The sequence below is a fragment of the Tripterygium wilfordii genome, chromosome 13, assembly GCF_013401445.1.
Source record: "Tripterygium wilfordii isolate XIE 37 chromosome 13, ASM1340144v1, whole genome shotgun sequence".
Taxonomy (NCBI): domain Eukaryota; kingdom Viridiplantae; phylum Streptophyta; class Magnoliopsida; order Celastrales; family Celastraceae; genus Tripterygium; species Tripterygium wilfordii.
The window spans coordinates 10,093,103-10,118,516 of NC_052244.1; the positions used below are offsets into that span (position 1 = coordinate 10,093,103).

Below are 25,414 nucleotides of genomic sequence, written 5' to 3' on the forward strand. Positions count from 1 at the left end.
AAAGCACCCTTAAGTGAAAGTACAATAGTGGATGTAAAATGTTAAACATCAAGAAAGCACATGCATCCTTTGCATGTCTACCTTTTCATCCAATGTCCCATCAAGCTTATGCCATAACTCCTCAACATTCGACTCTTTAATAACATAATATTTATAAGCTTTTGCTAAACATAATATTATTGTGCCACATGTCAAACAATTCATCTTCTCCCAAACAATATAAGTTATATCATCTGGCTTATCATCTAGTGCGATATCTAAATCCTGATGAAACAACATATGCATAACTTCACAGTACCACATGCCGAAGTTATTCTTACCTTTAATATTATCTATCTCAAATTTAGCATTGATATAGTCCTCCCAAAAGAAGACATAGTCTTAGAAGATGTACATTCATCCATCTTTCTAACAAACCAATATTTAACCAATCACAAAGCGGAAATCACAAAGCCCAACTCTCTAATATCAACTAACAAAATTCAAAGCAATAAAAAAAACTCAGAGAATAACAAACTCAGAGCTTCGATACCAATTTGTTGTGCTAAAATCAAACTCACCGACAAAACACACATATTATTTAAACCAATAACAAGAACACGAGAATTTACGTGATTCGACAATAGTATACGTCCACGGGCAACATAAATTCAGATCCACTAGATTGGAGAATATTACAATGAGAAAACAAAGTCACTTTCAAGGGTTTGCTCTCACAAACTCTCCCTATATTTATCTCTCTCGGTTCTCACTATTATAATAAGAAAATTATTTGAAATTCATATTTATAACAATCCTAATTCACGTAAGATCTAGCATGAGAGTTGAACCTAGGAACTCTCAGCTCTGCTTGGATTAAAAAATGAAGAGTTAATTGGGGTTAAGGGACTGAGAGTTAAGTGTAAAGGAGTTATGGGAGGGGACCACATTTTCTTACCCCTACTCGGAATCTTGGATAGAAAATAAAGTTAAAGGAGAGTAATATGAGTTACATAAATATTTTTATTAAAGTTAAAATTAGTAAAAAACTTTTATAGATAATTTAAAAAATAATAAACAAAATTTTATCTCAGCTATGAATTTGGGAGTTAACTAAGGAGAAACTTCAGTCCTCATTTATCCTCTTGAATTTGCTCTCTTGCAAGCTAAGCAAGTTGAAGTTACTCTTCTTTATTAACCCTACTCGCTTTAACTCTTTTAAGACATCAACCCAAACAAAACTTACATTTAGTAAGAGTTAATCTTGCGAACGTTCTATCAATTATCAAACCATCCCTTACTCCAAGTTATTGAGAATTATTTTAAAAGTGATAGGGATCCCAGTAAATGGGATCCCAATCATCCCATTGACTAACATGTCACTCTCTAGTTTAATCATCACATTTTGTGGGCCCTACACTTACATCAATAAAGTGATAAGATGAATTACTGATATCCTTATAATTTTCAGAATTATTTTATGGATTTATAAGTTGGTAACGCTACCTGTTGTTTTTTGTGGTGGGTTTCTTGTTTGTGATTGTGGCTTTGCCCCTTTCTGGAGTCTGGACCATAGTTTTTAAACTTGGACCGACCTATTGGTTCGACCGTGAAACCCGTGAATCGGTGGCCTTCGCGGTTTTTGTATGAAAAAGACTGTCTCTACATTGACCCTTGATGAACCGTAAATTAACCCGTGAAATCGTGTAACCCATGACCGGACAATTTTAATGAAAAATCGCTTGACAATAAAATTACTTAAAAACATAAGACGTTTTACTTTTGTTAAGAAATTATAAGCCCCCATGTGTAATTTTACCTTCAATTCCAACCCCAAAATTGTCCTAAGCCGTCTCAGTGCCTCTCCCGATCTCTCTCCACTTCTCACAGTGACAACCACTAACCTACAAGGCAACGACCTGCGTAGACGAAGGTGGGTGCAGCTCAATGATGGTGGGCAAGCATAAGCGTGTCTGTAGGCGAGGGAACCGAAGCCGCAGATCGACAACGGAGAAGCCACAGATCCAGGCATGTAGAAAGGTGGTGAAGAAGAGTAGTGGACCCTCTTCTATTGAAAGCAATAGAGAAGCCACATATCCGACACTAACTCAATGAATAGAGATAGGATTTGAAACATTCTCCCATTGATCCAGTTGTTGATCTTTGTCTTTCAATTTGATCTGAAAGCTTGGCTCATCTCTCGATCTCTGAGATTCTCTACTATCTAAAGTCTAGAAGATTTCATTGTAATATCTAAGATATTTTATAACATATCATGTATTTAATGGGACCTCTCCATTATGATATATAATTATATATTGGATATTGGATTCTCTAGAAGACTCCACTAACTATTTAATTATATACTATATCATGTAATTATATAATAGATTAGATTATATAATGTGTATTATACATGTACAAATGAACGAAATGTATTATAAACAATATAATTAAGTGAAAATATAACTATATAACTATATATATACATATTTATATATTATATAATATATAATTAAATATTTATTATTTTATTATTTATTAAAAATATATAGTTTAACCTCAATCATGGATTGAATCTCGAAATCCTCGACAACTTTGAGGATTACATGCGCGGGTGGGTTTAAAAACTATGGATGGACATACAACGGATCATCATCTTTTCGGTTCTTCCTCAGCTTGGCGCTTGCGACATACACAGGAGTTCGAACCCCAATCCACATCCAAGAAGAAGAGTTGCAGCCTGTGCACTCACAGATACTAGACAGGCATGTCATCTTCATCTTCAATTTTACAGATCTGTTTACACTCCGCAGAGCTTTGTTAGCGTCACAAAGTTCCGTTGTTTCTCCCATGCCACATCGTTTCCATGCGATTTTTACGTCTTTCCCATGGTTAATGCTCTGAAAACTCACTGTTAATGGCAAAAGTGAATGCTCAGATGTTTAAGATGTATTGAGTCCTTGGAGTCCGATGGAAGGTATGCGTTGTCATTTTCCTCGGTATGGACCTATACTTCTTTCTAAAAATGAAGATGGTACAAATGCTTCTAGTATGGTTTCCTCGCGTAACGCTTGTTATTCCTTTTGTTTCATGTCGATATTCTTGCTTGTGCTGATTACGATTCAATGATCTTATTTAAGGATTCATTTTGATTGGAGAGAGGTTCAATGTATATGCATTCAATGGAGAAAGAAGATAATGAGATAGAATACCTTTCATAACCGGTTGTTTTAGAATGACGTGATTCATTCCAAAGTGCACAATGTTGGAAAATTATAAGTTTTCTTGCTAAGAAAAGTACAGGATCTCCACAGTTATGGAGGTCATTTAGTTTCCTTATTAGACTCTTGATACTTTACATTTTTCAAAGCTTTGTGCATTTATTTTATGGGACATTGGAACTTTAAGTTTTAACCGTGATATCTTGAGCCATACGTAGATATATTTTTGGTTCTGAAACCTCTTCATAAGATCCAGGTACAATTATGTGGTTAAGAAAGGTCATGGTGTTGCTGAAGTTGTTAAACCTTTTGGATTGTTAATGAAACAAGGAATTGCTGCTGTAGAAGAAGGGGCTACAGGGTGTCAGCTTCACAATAGGTTTTCATGACTCATAGGAGTTTGTTGGCGTGGGTTCCATATTGTGTTTAACTAATTCATGTTTTAGCTTAATCATTTTTTTTGGATTTAAGTGGATTTTTCCTTATCATTGCTGGATCTCTTGCTATGACTGCTAGCATGTGACCCCTAAAATTTATAGTATTAAAGATCAATGGTTGCCATGAGTTTCTCCATTGGTTGATTTCTTTAATAGGAGTTGTTAAGAGTATGGCCTTCGATATGAATGTATGGTCTCATGGATTCATGTAGCCAACCCCAAATAGTTTGGAACGAGACTGAAATAATTATGATGATGATTGCTTTATTTATTCCTTTTCGTTGTGCATCAGTGACTGAAAGAAATTCATGAAAGTTGTCTTGCTTGTGTTCATCTGTCGCCATAATACGATATTTATATCAAATGATTTTTTATCAAGACTTCTCATTCCATTCTGTAATACCTTAAATATCCTTTTCTTTGCCTTTATCTTCTTCTTTTTCTTGTTCTAGTCTTTTTAGGATACCTTTATCTCTCTCTTGAAATAATTGTCTGTGTGAATTCTATTTCCCTTTTTTAGATTTAAAATTTTAAAATATTTTTATTTCTTTTAACAGTCTTTGCGAGGCCCTTTGCTTAGCTTCTGTGTAGACCTAGGATTAGCCCACACCTAAACTGATGTCGTGAATGAAACTGTTACAATATCCAGATAACCACAGTCTTACAGGGGCAAGCCAGCTTTCTTCAAAGTGGTTTTGTGAAGCTTCTTTGTCAGAGAATACTTGTTACTCCTTTTCAGCCATATATGCCCGCAGGTGCCATTTGTAAGCTCACCAGCAATCTTCCTTTAGTTTCTTTCGTACCAAACCAGCCCCAAGCTATAATTCAGGCACCAAGCTATTCCTGGAGACCCAAGGGATCCAACTCATATGCCAAATAGTGTTTCAGATCTGGTCTCATCCAAGAGCAGTGATCCCATTCTGTTGCCAATTTTCTTTTTCCGTTCATTGAAATGTATCTTTCTAGTGCTGCTGTGTTCATCTTGAAACCTTTTGTTTTGTCATTTTTCTCCTGGTTCACTATGGATTTCATTATTTTCATATTTTATTTTTGAAAAATGGCAATCTCACTTTTTTGCTCAGTTTTAAATTTGCTGAAATTTTCTTACCAAACAACTGATATGCTGTTGCAGCTGCTCTTTCTTGAGTGGTGCACGTGACATAATGTCAGGCATGAGGGATGTTAAAGAGCAAGAAAAAGTAGATGGAAATGGCCAAGACGAGTCTGAAAAGCCCATGCCATCATCTGAAGAGGAGGTTGTGTCTATAATTTGAATATGTTATTTATTATGACTGTTTATTAAAAAAACCGACTAGGAATACAGTCCAGAAGAAGGGGTTCTTACTGTTGCAATGTTTCTTTTAGGAGGTAGCAATAAAGAAGAAGTATGGAGGAATCGTGCCCAAGAAACCACCACTAATTTCTAAGGTGATCTCTGGCTGTAATAAATTTATTACTTGGAGTTTGAGGAGTTGCTGGTTTGTATATTCCAGCTGAAGCTTGATTTTGTTGTCAGGACCATGAACGTGCTTATTTTGATTCTGCTGATTGGGCGCTTGGAAAGGTACTACTGTGATACATTCCTTTGTAACTGTACTTATAAGTTAATCAGTATATTTTCTGATGCTTTTTGGGATAACAGCAAGGGGCTGAGAAGCCCAAGGGACCTCTTGAAGCCCTTCGACCCAAGTTGCAGGTATTATTTAATAATTTCGTATTCAGCTGGATTTGGATTACGCCTGTTTCAGTTCGCATAACATTGACGTTTACATATTGTCAATGGGTAGTGTGGTCACATATCATTATTTTTATTTGCTGAACAGCATGAATGGTTTTTGAGTTCTTCAGCTGAATATCTTTAAACCAATCTGACTAATTAAACCAGTTGGAAATTTAAAACTTTCTTGATTTGTCAATTTCATATTATATATACTTATTAGTTTCTGCTTTGGTGATAAATAAGATTTTTCATTCAGGGTGACTGAGAAAGTTGGATCATATAAAACTTAACAGAAACTACCATAGGAGAAATGGTCTAGGAGCAACCACGGCAGTTCAGCGATATTAGTGAATGACCTCCAGAAACTTATCATGGATTCTAAACTGATCAGGATTGCAATTTATGCGTCAATGCCAAGTGCCTGACGTGATTCCAACATTGAATGAATGTACGTGTGTGTGTGAGAGAGATAGAGCTCAACGTGAAGGGTCAAGAAGGGAGACATGACCTGGTACCAACATTTAAAATGTTTTGAAAGCCTCAAGGAACCACATTTGGCAGCCTTAATTGGATAGCTTTCAATAATCTGTGTGGCTGATATTTATACTGAGGATAAGCTGATTCATGGTGGTTATGTAATTTGTTTGGTGTAGCTGTGTAGCTAGCAGCCACTGTCAAAGCTGGTAAGTAGGAACTGCCTGCCATTAGTCTTCTGCTGCATGCTGTGATATAGGCTGGTGGAACAAATTATTGTAGAAAAGCAATAATTGTTTAATAGTCTTTTACTACTGGTTTTTCTTAAACGCTGTTATTTTTATTTTTTTTAAGTTTGGAATCCTTGTCTTCTATATTTCTGAATTGTTTACTCATCTGGTTGATAAAGATAAAGACACTTAAGCAATTACGTAATGAAGTCTTAGAAAATTAGTGACTGTTATATATGTTTGTGTGTAATTTCGTTTTCCCTAATTATGCTCAGTAAATATGAGAGAGGGAGTTGATGACATACTGGTACGGATGAAGTTTAACTCAGCGATTAAGGGGAATGGCTTGAAAATCCCTACCCGGCCTCTTTTTAAGGTTGGAACCTTGAGTTCTAGCATCATTTAAGAAGCATCCCTGCTAGCCCTCAACCTTGCTCAGCTTTTAAAGTATGGTGGATAAACATATGCTCATGTTGAAGCTTGATAACCCTGTTAGCAAGCCAAAAAAGTTGTGTGATTGCTGTAATACTTTAGATTTCCCTTGAGACTAAAATTTTCTTCAACACAACACAATGAATATATAATCTTTCTCTAGTATTTGTTACTATTCTTTGAGTATTTGTTACTATTCCTTGCATCATTCCTGGGTGATGATCTTTATGCCCTATATGTTTGCTTCAGATATGGATAAATAAACTTTTTTTCCCCTTAAGAATAATTCACCAATTCAAAATGAAATGAATTGTGCATGTCATAGGCTCATAACCCACTAAACCCAGCAGGAAATCTCTTGCTTGGTTTGGTTGGTGTTGGTGGTGGTGATGGTACAATGCATAAAGAAATAAACATATGCTCGCTTAGCTTATTTTTCTTGAAGATGCGTATGAAATTGTTCTATGTATGTCTTGGGTACGTAATGTTTTTTGGGTGTCTGATAATTTGTATACTTCTGCATCAGCCCACACAACAGCAGACACGATACCGGAAATCTCCTTATGCCCCATCCGATGGTGAAGGTTAGCATCCACATTCTCATTGTGCTCGTCTCATTATCAAGCTCCTTTGGTTCTTCTTAGAGCATTTTACTTTTTACAGGAAAAAAAAAAACGCTAACTCCTTTTCCCTTTCTCTATAGATGGGGGAAGCACTCCATCTGAGGAGACAGCTGCGAATGAATGAGGAACTTATGCTGGCTTTTAATTATGTGGATGACTGCTGATTGTTGTCCTAATATCTATATAGGTAAATGAGTTAAAATTCAGGTCGTTTCTGAGAATAAAGTTGGTAATGATGTTTCAATATCACCAAAGAGAAGCAAGAGATGACATTTATGCAATTGAGACCATGGAACCTAATTTTTCTCAGTTTTGCACTGTGGTTCGCGATTTTTCTGTCATCGGACATTATTTATTGTCTTTAATGATCAAAGAACGTACTTGACGAAATGAAAAAGGACCCTTGTGAATCCTTAAATCATTCTACCTTTGTTGCATAAGTATTATCATTTGAGTGTAATTTTTTTTCCCCCGAAACTGAATGGACAACTTGTATTTCAAATATTGCAGTGTTTGATCATTTGGTGCAAAATGCATGTTTTTGTTCCTTTTGGAAAACCATCACCAAAGAAATTTGTTCTTTGTTATGCAATGCTTTGAATGAAAGTGGCAGGTAATGGTTTCCATGCAATGTAGGAATTCCCCACCCCCCAGGCCCCCACCCACCATAATGTGTTTAGCTGGATATTTCATCGTTGTTTCAGACATTTGAGGATCTGGAGGTTCCAGTTGATGTGGAGTTACAGCAATTCCTTTGTCCGATGATCGACTATTTTTTGTCAGTCTCTCTTTCTAAAGCCAGTCTCACAGTTTTGATGCTAGTTTTTGATTTATCCTTCTACTACTACATTCTCTCACATATCTGGTCATTCCAACTACACCTTGTATGAGCTAAGGTAGTCAAATATTTATTCATGTTTGATGAGATAACCGTGTTTTTTTCCGGTTAAATATTTGTTGTATGATTCTAACTGCGTATTCCCTGGCTTAATTATCAGTGTATTGGAATGGTTTTAGAAGCCAGGCTGGTGATTATTACATTTTGATTGCAAAAGGAAGCTTCGTTGATCAAATTAAAAAAATGACTTGCATATGTTTTATCATTAGGGATGAATGAAATTTTTGTTGGGATTTATCTGTACAAATTACAGGTCGTGGTCACATCTCTCTTCTTGACCAAAATATGAGATATCTTGTAACACATAACAAAGTTATACCGGGACCTTTTTATCAATTCTTCAAAATTAAGATTAATTAATTAATCAATTTGTCTTTGCCGTCGCACCTAATCTTGTCTTTTTGACCAGGAAATCCGTACCTTGCAGTACTCTATATATAAAATGTATGACAATAGCCAGCCATTTATGCCCAAGAAAAAAGGCAAAAGAGAGAACTTCTAAAGAGAATTTTCTTGAAGATCATGTCTTCATGTCTGCTTCCTCCATATGGGTTAGCTTCTGTAACCAAACCAATCTCTCTCAAGAAGAGAAAATTTCAAGCCTTGCCAGCTAGAGCTCAAAGCTTCAGAAATGAAGGTACACATGTCTATATCATTTATATTTATATGTAGTTGTTTTGGATAAATATATAGACGGAAGAATAAGGTTTGTGTTACCAATGCTTTGCAGGGAGATCAGGTAATAACATGGTTGACGCAAATATGAGTGTATTAAGGCAGAAGATTGAGGAAGTGAAGATGAAGGAGAGACTGGAGAGGTGCTGCGGACGCGAAATCGGGTGGAATAACCACAACTACAACATCAGCAAGAGAGAGGATGAAGAAGAAGAAGGGTTATGGCAAGAATTGGTTGAATTAGTAGGAATAGTAGGTGGAACTATTGGTATTACCATTGTTACTGGTACTGCTTTTCTTTTCCTTTTTTCCTTCTTACTCCATTTCAAAATTCATGATTTTTAATTAACATTAATTTTTTACCTTATATATAGTATTATAACTGAGATTATAAGCAATTGACAATAACTGCATTGATGTACATCATACTTAGTTTTTTTCAATGCTATTCCAAATTTCCAATAGTTTAAATATGAAGAAGCTTGCGAAATTTTGAGAAGATCAAGTAAACCTTACTATAGAGAAGTGTGTATCTTTCAATTGCCGAACCTGAACATGAAGGGATATTGGACAGCTATTTTGTCTCAAGCTCTGGGTTTATTACTGTTGACCAAAATTTGGCCGTTTGTTGCATAAGTAAATACCATTGATTAGTCTCGTGCACAATGCTCCCGCATTAGATGGCCACGATCCCGGATATGCAAGATGTACAGAGACTTTAACCCTACATAATATGTGAAAGATCTTCTTTTTAGGAATTGAACTTGTGACCTCTTTGACGGGGGTGTGACATTAAGAGCCCCTTGGGATCCCTTCCTCATCAAGAGAAGAGATCCACTTATGCATAGTTTCGACTAAGAATAATAATGCAAGGGAGTCTTCTTCGAAGGCGCCCTAGGTTTCGATCCACAATGGGTGAGACATCTCTTTCTCAAGTACTAGTTCCCTTCAGTAAGAGAAAGAACTCGTTGAGACTTGGTCCATTGTTAAGAAAACCTGTCTTTCCCTCTCTCACCTCAAGGTATGGTTTGGGCCTTTTGGTGGTGCAGAACTAACTCGATAAGATCAATAAGATTCAAGATCCTTTGAATCCTCCTATAGAGTATATTACTGACTTTTATTAGCGTCTTCTCTTCGCAAGGAAAATTGTAGATTTTTAACACTACCACTGGGTTACACATTCGCCTCTAAATATAAATGTATAAATGTTTGAAAAAGAAAGAAAGACAATGCATAATATTCCAAACTTGGTGTTTGATTGACCGCTAGCGAGGTAACTTTCTCATTTGTCATTCTTGCAACTTACAAGCCATTTCTAATTATTTTAAAAAGCCATCGAAACTGATAGGTAGAACTCTCTCTCTCAAAATCAATTTACAAAATAATTTATCTTCAGAAACTAAATGATGAACAGACCTTGAAAATTCAAAAAAAAAAAAACTCTTCTTATCAACTAATGAGGACTCTGTCCGCTACGAGCCTCTACGTCCCTATCCAATTGTACCAATGTGTTGTGGCCTAAAGCCCTAAACTAGAAGTAGCTCAAATTCTCCTTTCCATACTAAGAAAAAAGAGAGAGACAAGGGCCCCAATTCTGAACGAATATTGCCTCAAAATTATGTTAAATCATGCTAAAATATAATAAATTTTTAATAAAAATTCTAAATCCTAAACCCTAAACCCTAAATTTTTTTTTTTTGGTAATCGAGAATTTTCTAAACCAACATACCCATCGGACAGTTGAGCCAACTCTAAACTTGGGCCATCAATCCAGCCCGCTCCGCGATGGCAACGGATAAGACATGGTCAAACTCGTGCGAGAAATAACGCCGAAACTATTGGCTTGGGAGTTAAACTAGAGACTTCCTGCATTTGCAAATAATTACCATAGTCAACTTCATCATCCAAACCAAAGTTTTTTTTTTTTTTTTGTTAAAAGTGAGTATTATTAAACTAGGCATAACCTGGGGCGGGAAACCCCTACAATGTCATCCCGTAAATAAGGAATAATAACAGCAGGAGGATTAGAAAAGAAATGCACCCTGAGGCAGATCAAAGCCGAGATTGGCAAGACTATCCGCACAATAATTTACCTCCCGAACCAGCCAAAGTTTCTTTGTCACGAAACCCTAGAACTTTTTTTAACTTTTTCTTGGTAACCAAAGAACCACCCAACCCAACATGCATTTTAAGCAACCATGCATTTCGGACAACTGAGTGGGCATAAACCTCTAACCTCCAGAATGACCCACACCACGCTAGCGACAGGCCGACAGGTAAGACTTGACCGAACAATGCGAGAAATAAAGCCAATAATGCCAAAACTGCTAGGCAAAGGAGTTGAACCTGCGACCTATCCCATTTACAAGGAGTTACCACAATCAACTTCACCATCCCGACCAAAATTTCCTTGTCATATCTTTCACCCTAAAGATTAAAATCTAAACTCTAAACACTAAATTGCTAACTCGTAAACTTTAATATATCATTTTAAAAAAAAAAAAACATGACTTGACAGGCTATAGTGTACTAGTCGAGTTGCTTTCAAAAACTCTTTGAGGTCATATATGATTTTGATTGTATGAGAATAATAAGAACCTAACAGTCTTGGACTTCCTCTCCAAATGGAAGGCATGGAAGATAGGATGCCAATACCAAACATCTGTCTTAACCAAGTGAAGATAGAAATGATAACATGCTATATATCAGTGAGATGGCTTTGCCACTGTCATTAAGCACAATTCTAGCAGTATTACCAAAAGCCAAGTTCTCTTGCAAGCCTTGCATGGCTAAGAATGGATGAATATCACAATCCATGAACCGATTGCAGTACAAATCAGTCCTGTCAAATCCCAATCTAGGCATACCCAAGCGCCTTATAAAGAGAAATAATCCTCCAACAAAGGAAAAATCCAGTATCATCCACAATCCTGAATTCCAACAAGGTTCATGGTTTTTAAACACAACCTTCCAAAAGCAAGTGAATTACATTTACCACACATGAACACCTAAAACCGTTCAAAAAAAACTTCCATTCCAAAAAAGTGAACACCAAAAACCGTAACAAAGTATCACCCACCAATATAGAGACCTAAAGCTCAGTTCCGGAGAAATGCCACAGTAGCAACACGAGATCCCACAGAGCCACCAAACATGAATGTTGGATATGTGCGGACATGACTGTAGTATCTAAATGGAGGATCTCCACACCCTTCTTGGTCTTTGGCGTTCTCCGGATCCTGAGTTACTTTAATCCTTCTTTGATTATAAGTTTCCACTTCTTGAACCAATTCATCTTTTGTGCTGTTACATGATGTGATGACCTACCAACAGCACAAGTTGTTTTTAGAGCTCAGGGGAGCACAGGGGGAAAAAAAAGAAGAAGAAGAAGAAGCCGGGAGAAGAGAATGATCTAGACATGTATTGCAATGCAGTATGAATAGGTCAAGTCCGCATCACAATAAGGGCTGCAAATCTCTTCCGAACCAAAAGGGCTCACCTAAAGACAAATAGATAATGCTGCCTAATTAGAAAGTATAGACACTTACTAATATTCCACCAGGGGCCACTAATTTTGAAACAGAATCCCAGTACATGATCCTGAAAAGAAAGAAATTTCATTGTGTTACTGCTACGTAACAGTGATTAAATGCAGACTCCATAACAACAGTGACTGATTTTATTGTTAGATACAAGTAGAGTGTGATATTGAAAATTGAAATATAAGAGTCATGACCAGATGCGTAATGGTGTCATCTAACCTTTTAATAGAGCCATCAGGATGCAATCCAATGGCATCTAAGGTCCCTTTGTCCACGACAAGTTGAAACTGCCTCCCCATTTTTGTTTGAAGGACATCATCAACCTGAAACAACGGACTGGCAAAAGTTAAATTTTGAAGTTATGATCTGATGCAAATTCATCATGGTAAAATCCAACTTATTGAATTATCAAGTATGCTTCATCAAGTGCACACACATGCACGAAAAGAAGGGAAAAGAAAGGGGACTTACGACACCAAACACCATCTAACCTAGAACATGATATAATTTATAACCACATTAAATAGCAATTGACTATAGTTTTTTAAAAGGACAATGCCAAATCCTCCCATTTTGTGACCTCAAAAGACCCCCAAATATATGTGGCATTAAAATAGTCATTGATTAAAAACACATATGTAGGGCCCACTTCACATCCAACACTTCATATTAAATGGGGGTCTCAAGCATTATCCTTTTTAAAAATGCATAAATTACAAAGCATGTCTAAAGACACGCTTATTCATACTATTAAATAACAGAATGCTCAATATTGTAGTATTTGATATCCTGAATGTATGTGAAATATTTCTTCCTCTTCTCTCTCCATGAAAGCAATCAAAATCATTTACAATTATAAAGACAGGAAAAATGTTATAAAGTAAATAGAAAAATTTTCAACATAATTAAGGTCTTAAAGGTAATCTACATGGCGGAATTGAAGTAATTCTGTAAGGATTCATTCCAGAACCCCATCAATCGAGATAGACTTCTTGTTGTTTATTAAGCTCTCAAAGGACTTTCTCACAAGCTTATAAAATTGTAAGTGAAAATAATCAAATTGAAAAGCTAGCTAAAATGAATTAAACAAAATTTGCTCCCAGTGCCCCACAACTTCCAAAGGAACTCATTGGGTACTGAATGTCACATGTGCTAGCCAAAAGGTGCTAATGGAGGCATAAGAGGTAGACAAAACCATGGGCATACATTGAAAGCCAAACAAAAAAGTACAGAACAGGTATATATGTAGACCTTTATATTGACAGTAAGATGGTTGAGACTACAATAAACAATATCTCCACCCATAATTATATAACTAGTCCTGATATCCATCAAGCTTGGTTAATTGTTGAGAAGGTCTCACAAATTCGAGAGGGCATAACAACAAAGCTTTGCTGCCAACTGATAGCATCAGACGAGTCAACTTCATTTTCAACCCTTAGATGGCTTTTATAGGGTCCAGAGTCATGCAAGGCCTTGAAAAAAATTTCTATAATCCGGAAGTTGTCTTTTGATCAAAGTTATGTCTTGCTTAAAAGTATTAATCCCTCAAATGAAAAGAACCTAAAATTCTAAAATTTTAAAGGTGCTCAAGCAACCTGAATCTCATTGGCAGGATCCATTAGTATGAAGAATGAAGATTTCCTCAACAAGTAAAAAAGGTTGTGCACATTACCAAAAAGTAGTGCCCAAGCAACTGCCTAAATGCTCACCCTTTTGAGGTATCATGGACTATGACATCAAGCTAATCTGGCAAATAAAGTCACGCGCAAAAGTGCCTAGCACAATTTCAAAGATAATTGAACCATTATTATTTATTTGATCTTTTTCCTTTTTTGAAAAAAATTTCAAATAGTACATCATTTTGACCATCTTCTAATTTAGCACTTGAAATAATAAATGGTTTATTCAAGCCCCCATTCCTCCCAACCCAAAAAGAAAAAGGAAAAATGAAAAGCAACAATGCAAAGCAGGGTAAAATTTATGCCTCATACTGTACAGTCATAAGGATGAAAACCAGATATGTTTTCCGTCTTCAAATCATCTGCAATGGTTACAACTAGGAGCCCCAGAAAAAAAAAATAGTTTTGCCATATCTCAACAAGTTGGGATTCTCTTGGCTATCCAGCAGTACTAAGAAGTTGCCCCTGTTCCAATATGTTTTGTGTTTATCTAAAGGCAAAAAACATAATCGAGCCCAAAAATCTAATATATGAATTGAAATGCAACAAAGATCAAAATAACATGTCTAATGAAAATTGAGAGATAAAGGAAGTAAACCTGTTATGAGAACCATGATAGTACATATTAAAAAGCATAGAAATAAATTGAAAAAGAACAATTCATGCAGAATATAAACAGACTAGATAACAAATTCATAATATACTAAAGTTGTCATACCAAAAATTTGATATTGGAAAACCCATCACGATCAGCAAGGTTTCGAGCAAGATCAATAGCACCTTCACTATAATCTGTTCCAGTTAAATCAGAGAACCTGAACATGAAACAGCAGAGGTTTATCTCTTTGATGATAAATGAACAGTTAAACAAATAATAAATATGCCAGGTTTTGTCAATTCTATATCTTTACTCCTCCAATATTACTAAATTTTGAAACAAAATTTTCCTTTAAGTATTTTCCTTCACAGAGAAGTCTGGAAGTTCCCTTATCATTTTATCTACTTCTTCCATCTGGCCTGCATTCCTAAGAAATGCCAGACAATGCAAGCCTTGTAGTTCATTGCCTTTGAGAAGGCAGCAATTATCATTTCCATTTTCGTTTTAGAATATATGAACCAAATTTCAAATATTTCCCAATTCAGAAAATGATGAAGGAGAAAAGAAAAAAGGCAGACATAGTAATCCAAAAAGATTAAAAAAAAAAAAAAAAAAGGCAGCCCAAACTAAACTCCTGATTTTTAGGCTGTCTATTCATTATCATGAAGACACCTAACGACTGTTATTAATCAAAGTTTCAATTCCTTAATAACCTCTGAATCATGACTCGGACTTTTCTTGTAAATTATAGAATGTTGAAAAGTTAATTGGAAAGGGCACCAAAAGGGTGCCCATCAATAATCATCAAAAGAAACTAAATGACATTCATTGTTCAACCTTTTTTCCTTAATCAACCACATCAAAGATTTATTCCATCAAAAGCACTTTGATTTCTCTATTCAAAGTAATCCAACAAAATGCTAATAGAAATAAATCAGCTATTCCTCTACATGCTCCTTTGGGGTGAATATCTAACTAATAAGGAATCTCCTCTTCTGTTGAGCCAGCCACAACCCAAGATGGGCCCATCATGTTTACATCCATCTCCCTCAAAGCCCTAGACCATCTACAATGAAGAGATGTAATTCATCATCTTCCCCTTCTACAAATCCCATGTTATATAGCACAGAAAAACAAAAAGTTTGCTTCTCACACTTGTATTTGTCTGATTTGGCATCTCATTGTTTCATTAATTTGAGAAGAAGCTCTCTGGGTGGAAGAAAAGTCAGCATTCAAAGGCAGGTGGATAAGCTCTCATAAAGAGCAACCTTTCTAAGCTCCCCACATTTTTCATTTCTCACTTCCCAAGACAAAGACAGTTGCGATCAGGTAGAAATATATTAAAAACAAAATTTTATGGGTGATTCAGCAGTTAAGGGGAAAAAAATACAATCTAGTTCAGTGGCAATCTGTCAAAGCTTCCTGAGGCCATTGGCAGGCTGGGTATCATCTCTCCGTGTTCAACAAAGTATGAACATGATATATTCTTCTTCTTTTCCTATTTTATCTTCCATAAACTCTAGAAATACTAACTATTAAATCATTTTAACTTTTCAGGAATAAATACTTTATCAATTCCGCATAGATAACCACAAACTCAAATCCTAAGCACAACTCATCTTAAAATTTTCACATTATTCCGTTTCTTCTTAAAGGAAAAAATACTATAAATTTAGAACACGTAGAATAGATTCTTCTGAACTAAAAATTTACAACTTAGCATATAATACCAGTCTGGTATTACCAGAACTATGGGCAAAATCTCAAAGCATACCCTAGCTTAGCAAGCTCTTGAAGAAGTAAGCCATTGCCAGTTCCAATGTCAAGCACACTCCATTCAGACAAATATTTATCACCTTGCTCAATGAGCTCAGATGTGGTATCATCAACTTGATTCGGCAACTGACCTTGAGAAATCTCAATGCACAAGCTTTTGGTCCAAGAGGTAACAACATCCATGACATCAACTCCAAACCTAAATTTAAAAATGTGGAAATAGAAACAAGCAGACAATTCAGGTTAAAAAGCAATGATACCAGAATAGGTAAACAACCCACAAGCAGAGAATAGGAGATAGTCTGGTTGGTCAGGTAGTCTGCCCAGGACTTTGAGGTCCAGGGTAGTGTTATCAATGCGAAAAGCGCACTTCAAGCGCAAAGACTTCGCATTGCTTCAAAGCGCAAAGCGCATTTTAAGCGCACGCTTTAAGTACATGAAGCGCAATATTCATAAAATTATTAATAAATTAGTAATATAGCATAAAATAATCACAAAAGGCATATAGCATATAGAAACATAATTAACATATACATAAAATAATCACAAAAGGCATATAGCATAAAATAATCAGCACTACCGTGAGATAAAGAGCACATGTTCATGGGATAAAGAGTTGAAGACAAGCAAACAAACAGAATCTGTAGTGGGGGCACATGTTCATAAGATAAACCAAAAGTCAAAAATAAATCACAAGTATAAATAGTTGAAGACAGAGCATGTCTGTACTCTGTGGGGGGCACATGGTCATCAGATAAACAAAAATAAATCACAAGTATAAAGAGTGGAAGACAGAGGATATCTGTAGTGGGGGCACATGTTCATCAGACAAGCAAAAATATTGACTAATGATCGTTTACAGACCTGCCTGCACCAGAGAGGCTTACTCGACTTTGGAGTCGCAACCAAAGGCTCCGATGTCGTAGTCGAGAGTCGAGACAGAAGAATGAAGACTGGAGTCGCAGTCGTAGTCCAGAGATAGAGAATGAAGACTGGTGGTTGCGTGAACTGAGAGGAGAAGTCTAGGGTTCCAAAGGTGGGCCCATACCCATGCCCAAAAAGCTCATTGAACCAGAAGAGACTTGAGCGTGCGCTTTTGTGCACCTCCCGCTTCGACAGAAGCGTGCGCTTCTTTGCGCTTTGGTGACTTGCGCGATGCGGTGTAGAAGCGAGGCGCGAGCCCTGCGCACCGCCTCGCTTCTCGCTTTAAGCGTGCGCTTCACACGCTTTTGACAACACTGGTCCAGGGTTCTATTCTCACCAGGGGGTTTGGGATTTGGGTAGTTTTTCATCCGCTATGGTGGCCTTCATGCCCCTAGCACATGGCTTAGCATGTGTGTGGCCTATGGGCCTTTCAAAAAAAAAAAAAAAAAAAAAAAAAACACAACCCACAAGCACAAGGCTCCTGTAGTAGGTGGGGCCGGGAACATGCAGCATGTACGCGGACCTTACCCCCACATAATATGTAGAGAGACTGTTTTCAGTAATTGAACCTATGACCTCTAGGTTGCACCCTGCAACTCTACTACTGGGCCACATATTCGCGTATTAATACCATACCAGAATAAAAAGCTAAAAAACAGTACAATAGCAAGTGTAAAAAAAGTCATTTCAATGTTGCAAACCTTTTCTGAAACAATTTCAACTTCTATTCCATGATATTGATAGTTTCCTTAAGATACTAAGATTGATTAGAAAAACCACTAAACAATTTCCCAATTCCCCGACAAATTTCATCTCTGAAAGTGTTGGGGGTTGGAAATACTGACTTACTTTACTTTGTTCTGACTACAGAAATAAGCAAAGATTAGCAACTGAAGGGAATTGCAGCAAAATCTTTGATTCCCACTGAAATGACGTTGATCAACTGAATGGCTTAAGATTTATCATTTCCACAAGAGCTATAATAATGGACTGATTCTGCGACAAAGTACATTACCAAAAGACTATATGTGCACCAAACACAAAAATTCATGACAGACAAGAAGAAAGATAGAGAAAATACAAAAATATAAAATAAGTGTACGGTGTACCTAAGTTGATATCTTTATACTTTCTATATATGTGGTTGGAACTTGTAAAAGTTAAAACTTAAGACCAGAATGCTATTCTTAATTAAGATTTGCAGTAGTCAAGATCAAGAGAGAAAAAAAACCCTTGAATTTGAATTCCAAGATTTCAAGAGCTCCTTTAGCTAGAACAAGAATCAGGTCGCTTCATAGGTTCATTCGGAAAAAGGGTCTGGGCTGGGTCAGAGTTCCAAGTACATTATAATTATAAAGTAAACATGGTGGCCTAATTGAATGACAGTGTTTCTGATACAACATATATATCTGCCATAGCAATTCCAATATAGTCCAACTTTGGATGAAAAAAAGTGTCAGGCTTCATCTTTACCAAGTAGAGCTTGTCGTTAAACCCGGCAGTTGGATCCTGCTGAGGTCTTTTTTTTCAGAAAATGGAGTCTTGTCGACCAGACACATTTGGCATCTATATGAATTAAGACTTCTCAGTTCTCAACCTCTATCCATCAGCTCCTAGAGCTAAGGTTCATTAGCATTACCTATTACCAGTGTTGTCAAAAGCGTGTGAAGCGCACGCTTAAAGCGAGAAGCGAGGCGGTGCGCAGGGCTCGCGCCTCGCTTCTACACCGCATCGCGCAAGTCACCAAAGCGCAAAGAAGCGCACGCTTCTGTCGAAGCGGGAGGTGCACAAAAGCGCACGCTCAAGTCGCTTCTGGTTCAATGAGCTTTTTAGGCATGGATGTGGGCCCACCTTTGGAACCCTAGACTTCTCCTCTCAGTTCACGCAACCACCAGTCTTCATTCTCTATCTCTAGACTATGACTGCGACTCCAGTCTTCATTCTTCTGTCTCGACTCTCGACTACGACATCGGAGCCTCTGGTTGCGACTCCAAAGTCGAGTAAGCCTCTCTGGTGCAAGCAGGTCTGTAAACGATCATTAGTCAATATTTTTGCTTGTCTGATGAACATGTGCCCCCACTACAGATATCCTCTGTCTTCCACTCTTTATACTTGTGATTTATTTTTGTTTATCTGATGACCATGTGCCCCCCACTACAGAGTACAGACATGCTCTGTCTTCAACTATTTATACTTGTGATTTATTTTTGACTTTTGGTTTATCTTATGAACATGTGCCCCCACTACAGATTCTGTTTGTTTGCTTGTCTTCAACTCTTTATCCCATGAACATGTGCTCCTTATCTCACGGTAGTGCTGATTATTTTATGCTATATGCCTTTTGTGATTATTTTATGTATATGTTAATTATGTTTCTATATGCTATATGCCTGTTGTGATTATTTTATGCTATATTACTAATTTATTAATAATTTTATGAATATTGCGCTTCATGTACTTAAAGCGTGCGCTTAAAATGCGCTTTGCGCTTTGAAGCAATGCGAAGTCTTTGCGCTTGAAGTGCGCTTTTCGCATTGATAACACTGCCTATTACTATTTCCACTCTTCCTAATATTTAATACGGACTAATTTCCTAGAATGAACCGAATAAGATATGAACCCAGAAAATCATTTCGAATCAATTTATCAACGTAACCATTTCAAGAGGTTGGGCAGAAATAAATTACCAGATATTTATCAGAAACTATCCAAGAAAGTTTGTGACTGACAAAAACTAAATGTGCTCTTATAGAGTGTATAAGGTCAGGAAAAGCTTAAAGGCGCACTTGGCTTAGTGGTGGCCAACTCCTTAGGACTCGAACCAAAATGAGCTCTCAAGTTCAAGCTCCCTTCACACTAATAATGATAGTACAAAGAATATGTTATTCAAAAAAAAAAGGTCAGGAAAAGCTTCCTCTAAAGAAAGAGTGAAAGACAATAATGTTTTGTGTGAATCAGATTAAGTAAAAGAACACGGCAATGGACTGAAGAAATAACAGACAGTTTAGAATATTATAGGATTTGGTAGGACGAAATGCTGATTTCTTTGGATTCTTGTGTAATATAAAATGTCAAATAACCAACTGCAGGGATACAATCCCAGCTGGATAACACGACTTCATAGATAAATCTATATCCACAAAAATAATTAAGTTGATGACATTTATAACAAAAAAAAAAAAAAAAAAACCTTGAGCTTCCGTCATTATTCAAAGAAATCACAAATGACCATCATACTATGTGTGTTATAGAGACTTAATGTCTCCAAGCCCAACACTAGAAATAATTTAAAATTTTCATTTCAGAGACTTTACTTCTTCAAGAAACTAAAACCCACTCAGAGATTGAGGAAAAAGTTAAATGCTGCAAAACCAAGTCATGCTAATGAATAATGATAACAAATTGTTGACAGGTAAATAAAATTCTCTGCATTAAAAAAGATGCCTATTATATTTCCAATTTTGCATTCGGTTAGGAACCATACCATGCTTAGCGTCATGTATAGGAAAAGGACAGGTTACACATTTTTCATGGAAAAATTACACAAACAAAGCAACCCTTACCAAACTTCACCAGCATGGCCATGTTCACGGAAGTTGGCCAATTCATCTGCATATGCAGAATCCCAATAACTCTGAAAACCAAGCATTGACGATACTGCTTCAGGATCTGGTTCTTCCTTGTCAGAACTGTGTACATAGCATGCTTCAAAATCCATATGTGTGCATTCAACAAAATTTGAGGCAAGGGATAAGAATTCATAAAGTGGCTCTTCTGAAACACCACATTTTAATTGGGACAATGAGATTAGATCAGATGGCATCAACAGTTAACGACTCCTTTCCATAGAATACAGTTGCTTGACAAAGCAATTTACTACTATACCCTAACTTAATGGATTTGCAAGCAAAGAGACAGAACTTAAAACATTGAAACAAACTCTCATAGTTAAAAAAACCAATTCCAATCATACATAAAGGACCTCATAGGAACTACGTAACCTTCTAGATTTTCTTCTCCCTTTCAGGATCTAACAAAAAATGACAGAGGGCAAGCATTCACCTCTTTTCATTCCTCCAATAAAATACAGAGCAAAAGATAATTAGTGTTTTTCCTCTTTTCTCATCTGACATCCTTTCCTCTCCCAAAGTATCATATCATGTCATACCCTTCCATATCATAGAGACATAGATATTTAACAAAGCTTGGATGGCGCAAAACATGTAGGTAAAAAGGTAAACAACTCCTGTACACAAGACTCCCGTAGAGGTTTTTATTATTATGCCAACGTGAGGATTTTACTTTCTTATATTGATAACTTTGTATGGAAAGCCAAAATTTTCTTTCCAGTAATTTCCTCCCATTTCCATCCACTGACGAAGTAAAAATGCACTTCATTTTCGCTTGCTTCCGTCACCTTCGTTTAATACGTTCTTCATTTAGATGATGATTTTTGGAAGTTGCATTAGCTTCCCTTGATTTCACTAATTTTCCCTCCACTTTCCACATTCCTAAGAAAGTAATATTGCGATAAACTGATAATTTCTACTTAAGCTGCCTCATTTACTGCTTTAAGTTAAATATCAAATGGCATAATAATCAATTTATTTTCAGCCAAATACGAGGAGTGACTTGTTCCCTTTCTACTTCTCTCCTACTATTTAAATTATAAATCCAAGGTTTGGATTGGAATTTGGAATTATTCACTCTCCCCTTCATCCAAACTCCTGGAAAAAAAAAAAGAGGAAAGAAACGACCCCTTTGGAAACTGGAAGCCGTGTGTAACGGATCTTACTTAAGAAAGAAGAGTGGCTTTTGCATGAAAGAGAAGGGCTATTGCTAATCACGGGAAGAGAAGTAGACAAGAAGGATAAGGAGATAGTCAACTGCTTTATTAAGTGAAGGTAGATCCAATGTAGATCCAATGGTGGATATAAAAGAAGATCTTAGAATCTTAATGCTGCCATACCACTCAAGAATCAACAAGGTATTAGGAAGCAGTTTAGGTAGTTGCTGGAGATAGTTAGTAAGTTGGCCTGGGAACTTTATTACAAATGTAGCCAGAATTATAAAATAGGTTTCATTCCCAACTTTGGCTGTGTTTCCATTTCTTGGAGATTCTCAGTTGCAGCCAATTAATCCAGTCGTGTCATTTCTTTGAAACACAAGTACTTTCTTTTTTCATTCATCTCTTTTTTTTCACCCAATTCAAAGGAAGTTAACAACACCAAAAACACAGTTCAGAATGCGTCCGCCATGAATATTCCATGAGATCGTTTAATCAACTTCCTTACTCCTACCTCTATTATACAATCAAGTTTTTATTAGCTCTATAATGTGTGCAGAGGATAGACTTCGCATGATTACGTTGTATCACTATCACATATAGCTTTTACATTTACAAAAAACTCTAAAATCATAATTTCGTTTCCTACATTTTCCCGGCAACCAAACATACCTGTAATCAGAGGCAGCGCGAAAATTACCGGATGAGAGCGCCTCAGCTGCATCGGCATGGCGCTGCTCATCGTCAAGCGTGCTTCCATAGTCGCTCTTAATGGACCACGAGTCCGCTGCCACAGACCTTTCGTCGTCCGACACCAGATCGCCTGCGCCGGTGACTCTTGTCAGCGGTTGCTGCTGCAGTGAGACGTCCGACTCTTCGGGTGGAATCCGAAATCCAGCCATGGAAGTAAGGATTAAAGAAGGGAGGGTTTAGAGGAGATTTTGCGTTGACAGGGATGCAGGAGTATTCCTCAAGCGTTCCAGCCCTCCTGTTTTAAAAGGTTGTCGAAAACATTAGATCTGTTGTTTCTTCTCTCTTATGGTATGATTTATCACGAGTTAGTAGCAAGGTTTTGGAGACCGGACCGGTCCAACCCATGACCGGCCACTTGTCCTATCAGATTAAGGTGTCAGAACCGATAATCTATGAATCAAGATTTTCGGTTGAACCGGTTAGAACCTGTCCGGTTTTGACCAGTTCGGTTCATTTATTAAAGTTAATAAAATATTTTTGAATTTTGTTATTTGTATGGTTTGAACTCATGACCTTTTGTTCATTAAAAAAGGCTTTAGGCCATCCACAGCAGAAACTCTTAACAAAAACTCTAAATTTACAGTAAAAGTACACTTTTCACAGATTTACAGTTTCTTTTACAATACCACCACACAGTAGACACTCTATATTCACACAACAGACCCTCTAAATCATTTAAATATTCATTTATACAATCAATTTTTATTAATTTAAAGTTAATACGTTTTATAATTATTATAACATAATAAATTGCTATATTAAATTATAATTGATTGACATTAATTTTAATAGTTATAATAATTATTTTAATAATATATGATTGTTGAATTTTCAAAAAAAAAAATTGATGAATTGTGTGGCTATTTTGTGGTTGGTGGGTTGAGTGGCTAAATATATAGTTGTTGGGTTGTATGGTTATGAATTAGTGGTTGAATTGTGTGGTTATTTTGTGGTTGTTGGGTTGAGTGGCTAAAAATATGGTTGTTGGATTGTATGACTATGAATTAGTGGTTGTTGGGTTATGTGGATAACAATATAGTAGAAATTGTCTATATAATCAATGAACTTCGGATCTTTTTACATACTCTCAAATCATCATTCTCCAATAAACTCTCATATCAATGGATTGGTTTTCAAGGCGTAGAAAGAAAAAGATAACAGTAGACCCCCTTCAGATGACGATGTAGTGGAAACACTAGTCATTGGGTTAGCTATGGAGTTCGAAGGATCGTCTTCTAATCGTGGATCTGGACAATCTCGATCATATATCGATCGCAATACTTTGTCAGGCCATGAACGTTTGTTCCACGATTACTTCTCAGATCATCCAGTATTCTCTCCTGAAATATTTCGAAGGAGGTTTCGCATGAGTCGTACTCTATTCCTTTGAATCCAGACTGGTATTGAAGCATATTCACCGTATTTTCAACAAAGGCGTAATGCGGCTGGAAAGTTGGGCTTGTCATCTCTTCAGAAGATAACAGCGTCAATACTGATGCTCGCATATGGAGTATCTACTGATTTGATGGATGAATACATTAGAATTAGGGAGACAACAGCACTTGAAAGTCTGAAAAAATTTGTCAAGTGTGTAATTTCTGTGTTTAGTGAGGAGTACTTACGATTACCAACTGCCGAAGATCTTGCCAAGCTACTTGCAATTGGTCAAGCCCGTGGCTTTCCTGGAATGTTAGGGAGCATAGACTGTATGCATTGGAAGTGGAAGAACTGTCCAAGCGCTTGGAAAGGTATGTACTCTGGACATGTACATGAACCGACTACTATTTTGGAAGCGGTTTGCATCCTATGAGTTTTGGATTTGGCATGCGTTCTTTAGAATGCTAGGGTCTCATAATGATATTAATGTCTTGGAATGATCTACTGTGTTCCAAGATCTGGCCATGGGACGTGCTCCAGCTGTCAATTATACAGTCAATGGGCACAACTACACAATGGTTTATTATTTAGCCGATGGAATCTATCCTACCTGGGCTACATTCGTGAAAACAATTCTTGCACCACCAACACGCAAACTTAAGCATTTCGTTAAATGTCAGGAATCTGCAAGGAAAGATGTTGAACATGCATTTAGAGTCCTTCAAGCACGATTTGCAATTGTGCGCGCTCCTGCTCGATTTCTTAAAACTGATACGCTTGACGATATAATGATGGCATGCATCATATTACATAATATGATTGTCGAAGATGAGAGAGAATCATATCAACAAGTTGATATCTCTGCTTACGACCAAATCAATGAAAGTCCTCCTTTAGCAGAAACGTCAAATGAAACACCTGAAGTCATGAACTTCATTAATCGTCACCATCAAATCAGAGATAGAGAAGTTCACTCTCAACTCCAAAGCGACCTTATTGATCATCTTTGGAATATTCACAGTGAAGAATGAAGTGTTTCTATGTCAACTACTCTTTCTTAATATCTATTAGGGTAATTGCTTGCTTTAATATATTAAATAAAAAACTTGATCTATCTTATGAGTCATAAGTTTAATACATTCTATATTTTGCTAAATCATGAAAGACAATCCACAACATATTCGAGCTAACAGAAAGTGAAAGTGACAAGTTTATAATTACGATCACACCAAACAACATTAGACAAAGTTAAGAACACAAGTTTGTCACTTTAAGTTACAAATT

General features: G+C 36.6%; 3 protein-coding genes across 17 annotated transcripts; 2 read left to right on the forward strand and 1 right to left on the reverse strand.

Moving 5' to 3' along the window:
- Window positions 1–2,566: 2,566 nt before the first annotated feature.
- On the forward strand, window positions 2,567–9,100 carry LOC120011950. Of its 15 annotated transcripts, none has more exons than XM_038863142.1 (11): window positions 2,567–2,981; window positions 4,773–4,896; window positions 5,006–5,068; window positions 5,158–5,204; window positions 5,283–5,336; window positions 5,654–5,707; window positions 7,023–7,080; window positions 7,200–7,732; window positions 7,824–7,897; window positions 8,427–8,654; window positions 8,748–9,100. In XM_038863142.1, the coding sequence occupies exons 1-8, from the start codon at window positions 2,953–2,955 to the stop codon at window positions 7,281–7,283; spliced, it is 513 nt and encodes a 170-aa protein (XP_038719070.1). In that variant the 5' UTR covers window positions 2,567–2,952; the 3' UTR covers window positions 7,284–7,732; window positions 7,824–7,897; window positions 8,427–8,654; window positions 8,748–9,100. The 15 variants fall into 15 exon arrangements, with proteins under 15 accessions (XP_038719070.1, XP_038719067.1, XP_038719071.1 ...); XM_038863139.1 differs by having other exon boundaries at window positions 2,567–2,959; XM_038863138.1 differs by lacking the exon at window positions 2,567–2,981 and adding an exon at window positions 3,900–4,395.
- A 2,344-nt stretch (window positions 9,101–11,444) lies between these two features.
- On the reverse strand, window positions 11,445–23,022 carry LOC120013651 (EEF1A lysine methyltransferase 2-like). Its single transcript, XM_038865531.1, has 7 exons — window positions 22,673–23,022; window positions 20,778–20,903; window positions 16,289–16,489; window positions 14,635–14,731; window positions 12,454–12,557; window positions 12,241–12,292; window positions 11,445–12,015 (listed from the first exon to the last, which is right to left on the reverse strand). The coding sequence occupies exons 1-7, from the start codon at window positions 22,900–22,902 to the stop codon at window positions 11,791–11,793; spliced, it is 1,035 nt and encodes a 344-aa protein (XP_038721459.1). The 5' UTR covers window positions 22,903–23,022; the 3' UTR covers window positions 11,445–11,790.
- Window positions 22,901–25,161, forward strand: LOC120012546. The gene is made up of 5 exons (XM_038863991.1): window positions 22,901–22,906; window positions 23,001–23,171; window positions 23,898–24,083; window positions 24,150–24,501; window positions 24,647–25,161. Exons 1-5 carry the CDS (start codon window positions 22,901–22,903, stop codon window positions 25,159–25,161), a joined length of 1,230 nt encoding a protein of 409 aa, XP_038719919.1.
- Window positions 25,162–25,414: the final 253 nt, after the last annotated feature.

Coding starts and splice junctions, on each gene's coding strand:
- LOC120013651 (XM_038865531.1), bottom strand. CDS start 22,902: ATGGCTGGATTTCGGATTCCACCCGAAGAGTCGGACGTCTCACTGCAG. Junction 16,490..20,777: donor GGCCATGCTGGTGAAGTTTG/GTAAGGGTTGCT, acceptor TTTTAAATTTAG/GTTTGGAGTTGATGTCATGG. Junction 12,293..12,453: donor CCTGATGGCTCTATTAAAAG/GTTAGATGACAC, acceptor CTTTCTTTTCAG/GATCATGTACTGGGATTCTG.
- LOC120012546 (XM_038863991.1), top strand. Junction 24,084..24,149: donor ATTACTTCTCAGATCATCCA/GTATTCTCTCCT, acceptor CTTTGAATCCAG/ACTGGTATTGAAGCATATTC. Junction 24,502..24,646: donor CTGTCCAAGCGCTTGGAAAG/GTATGTACTCTG, acceptor CTGTGTTCCAAG/ATCTGGCCATGGGACGTGCT.
- LOC120011950 (XM_038863137.1), top strand. CDS start 4,268: ATGAAACTGTTACAATATCCAGATAACCACAGTCTTACAGGGGCAAGC. Junction 4,897..5,005: donor TGCCATCATCTGAAGAGGAG/GTTGTGTCTATA, acceptor TGTTTCTTTTAG/GAGGTAGCAATAAAGAAGAA. Junction 7,081..7,199: donor TGCCCCATCCGATGGTGAAG/GTTAGCATCCAC, acceptor CTTTCTCTATAG/ATGGGGGAAGCACTCCATCT.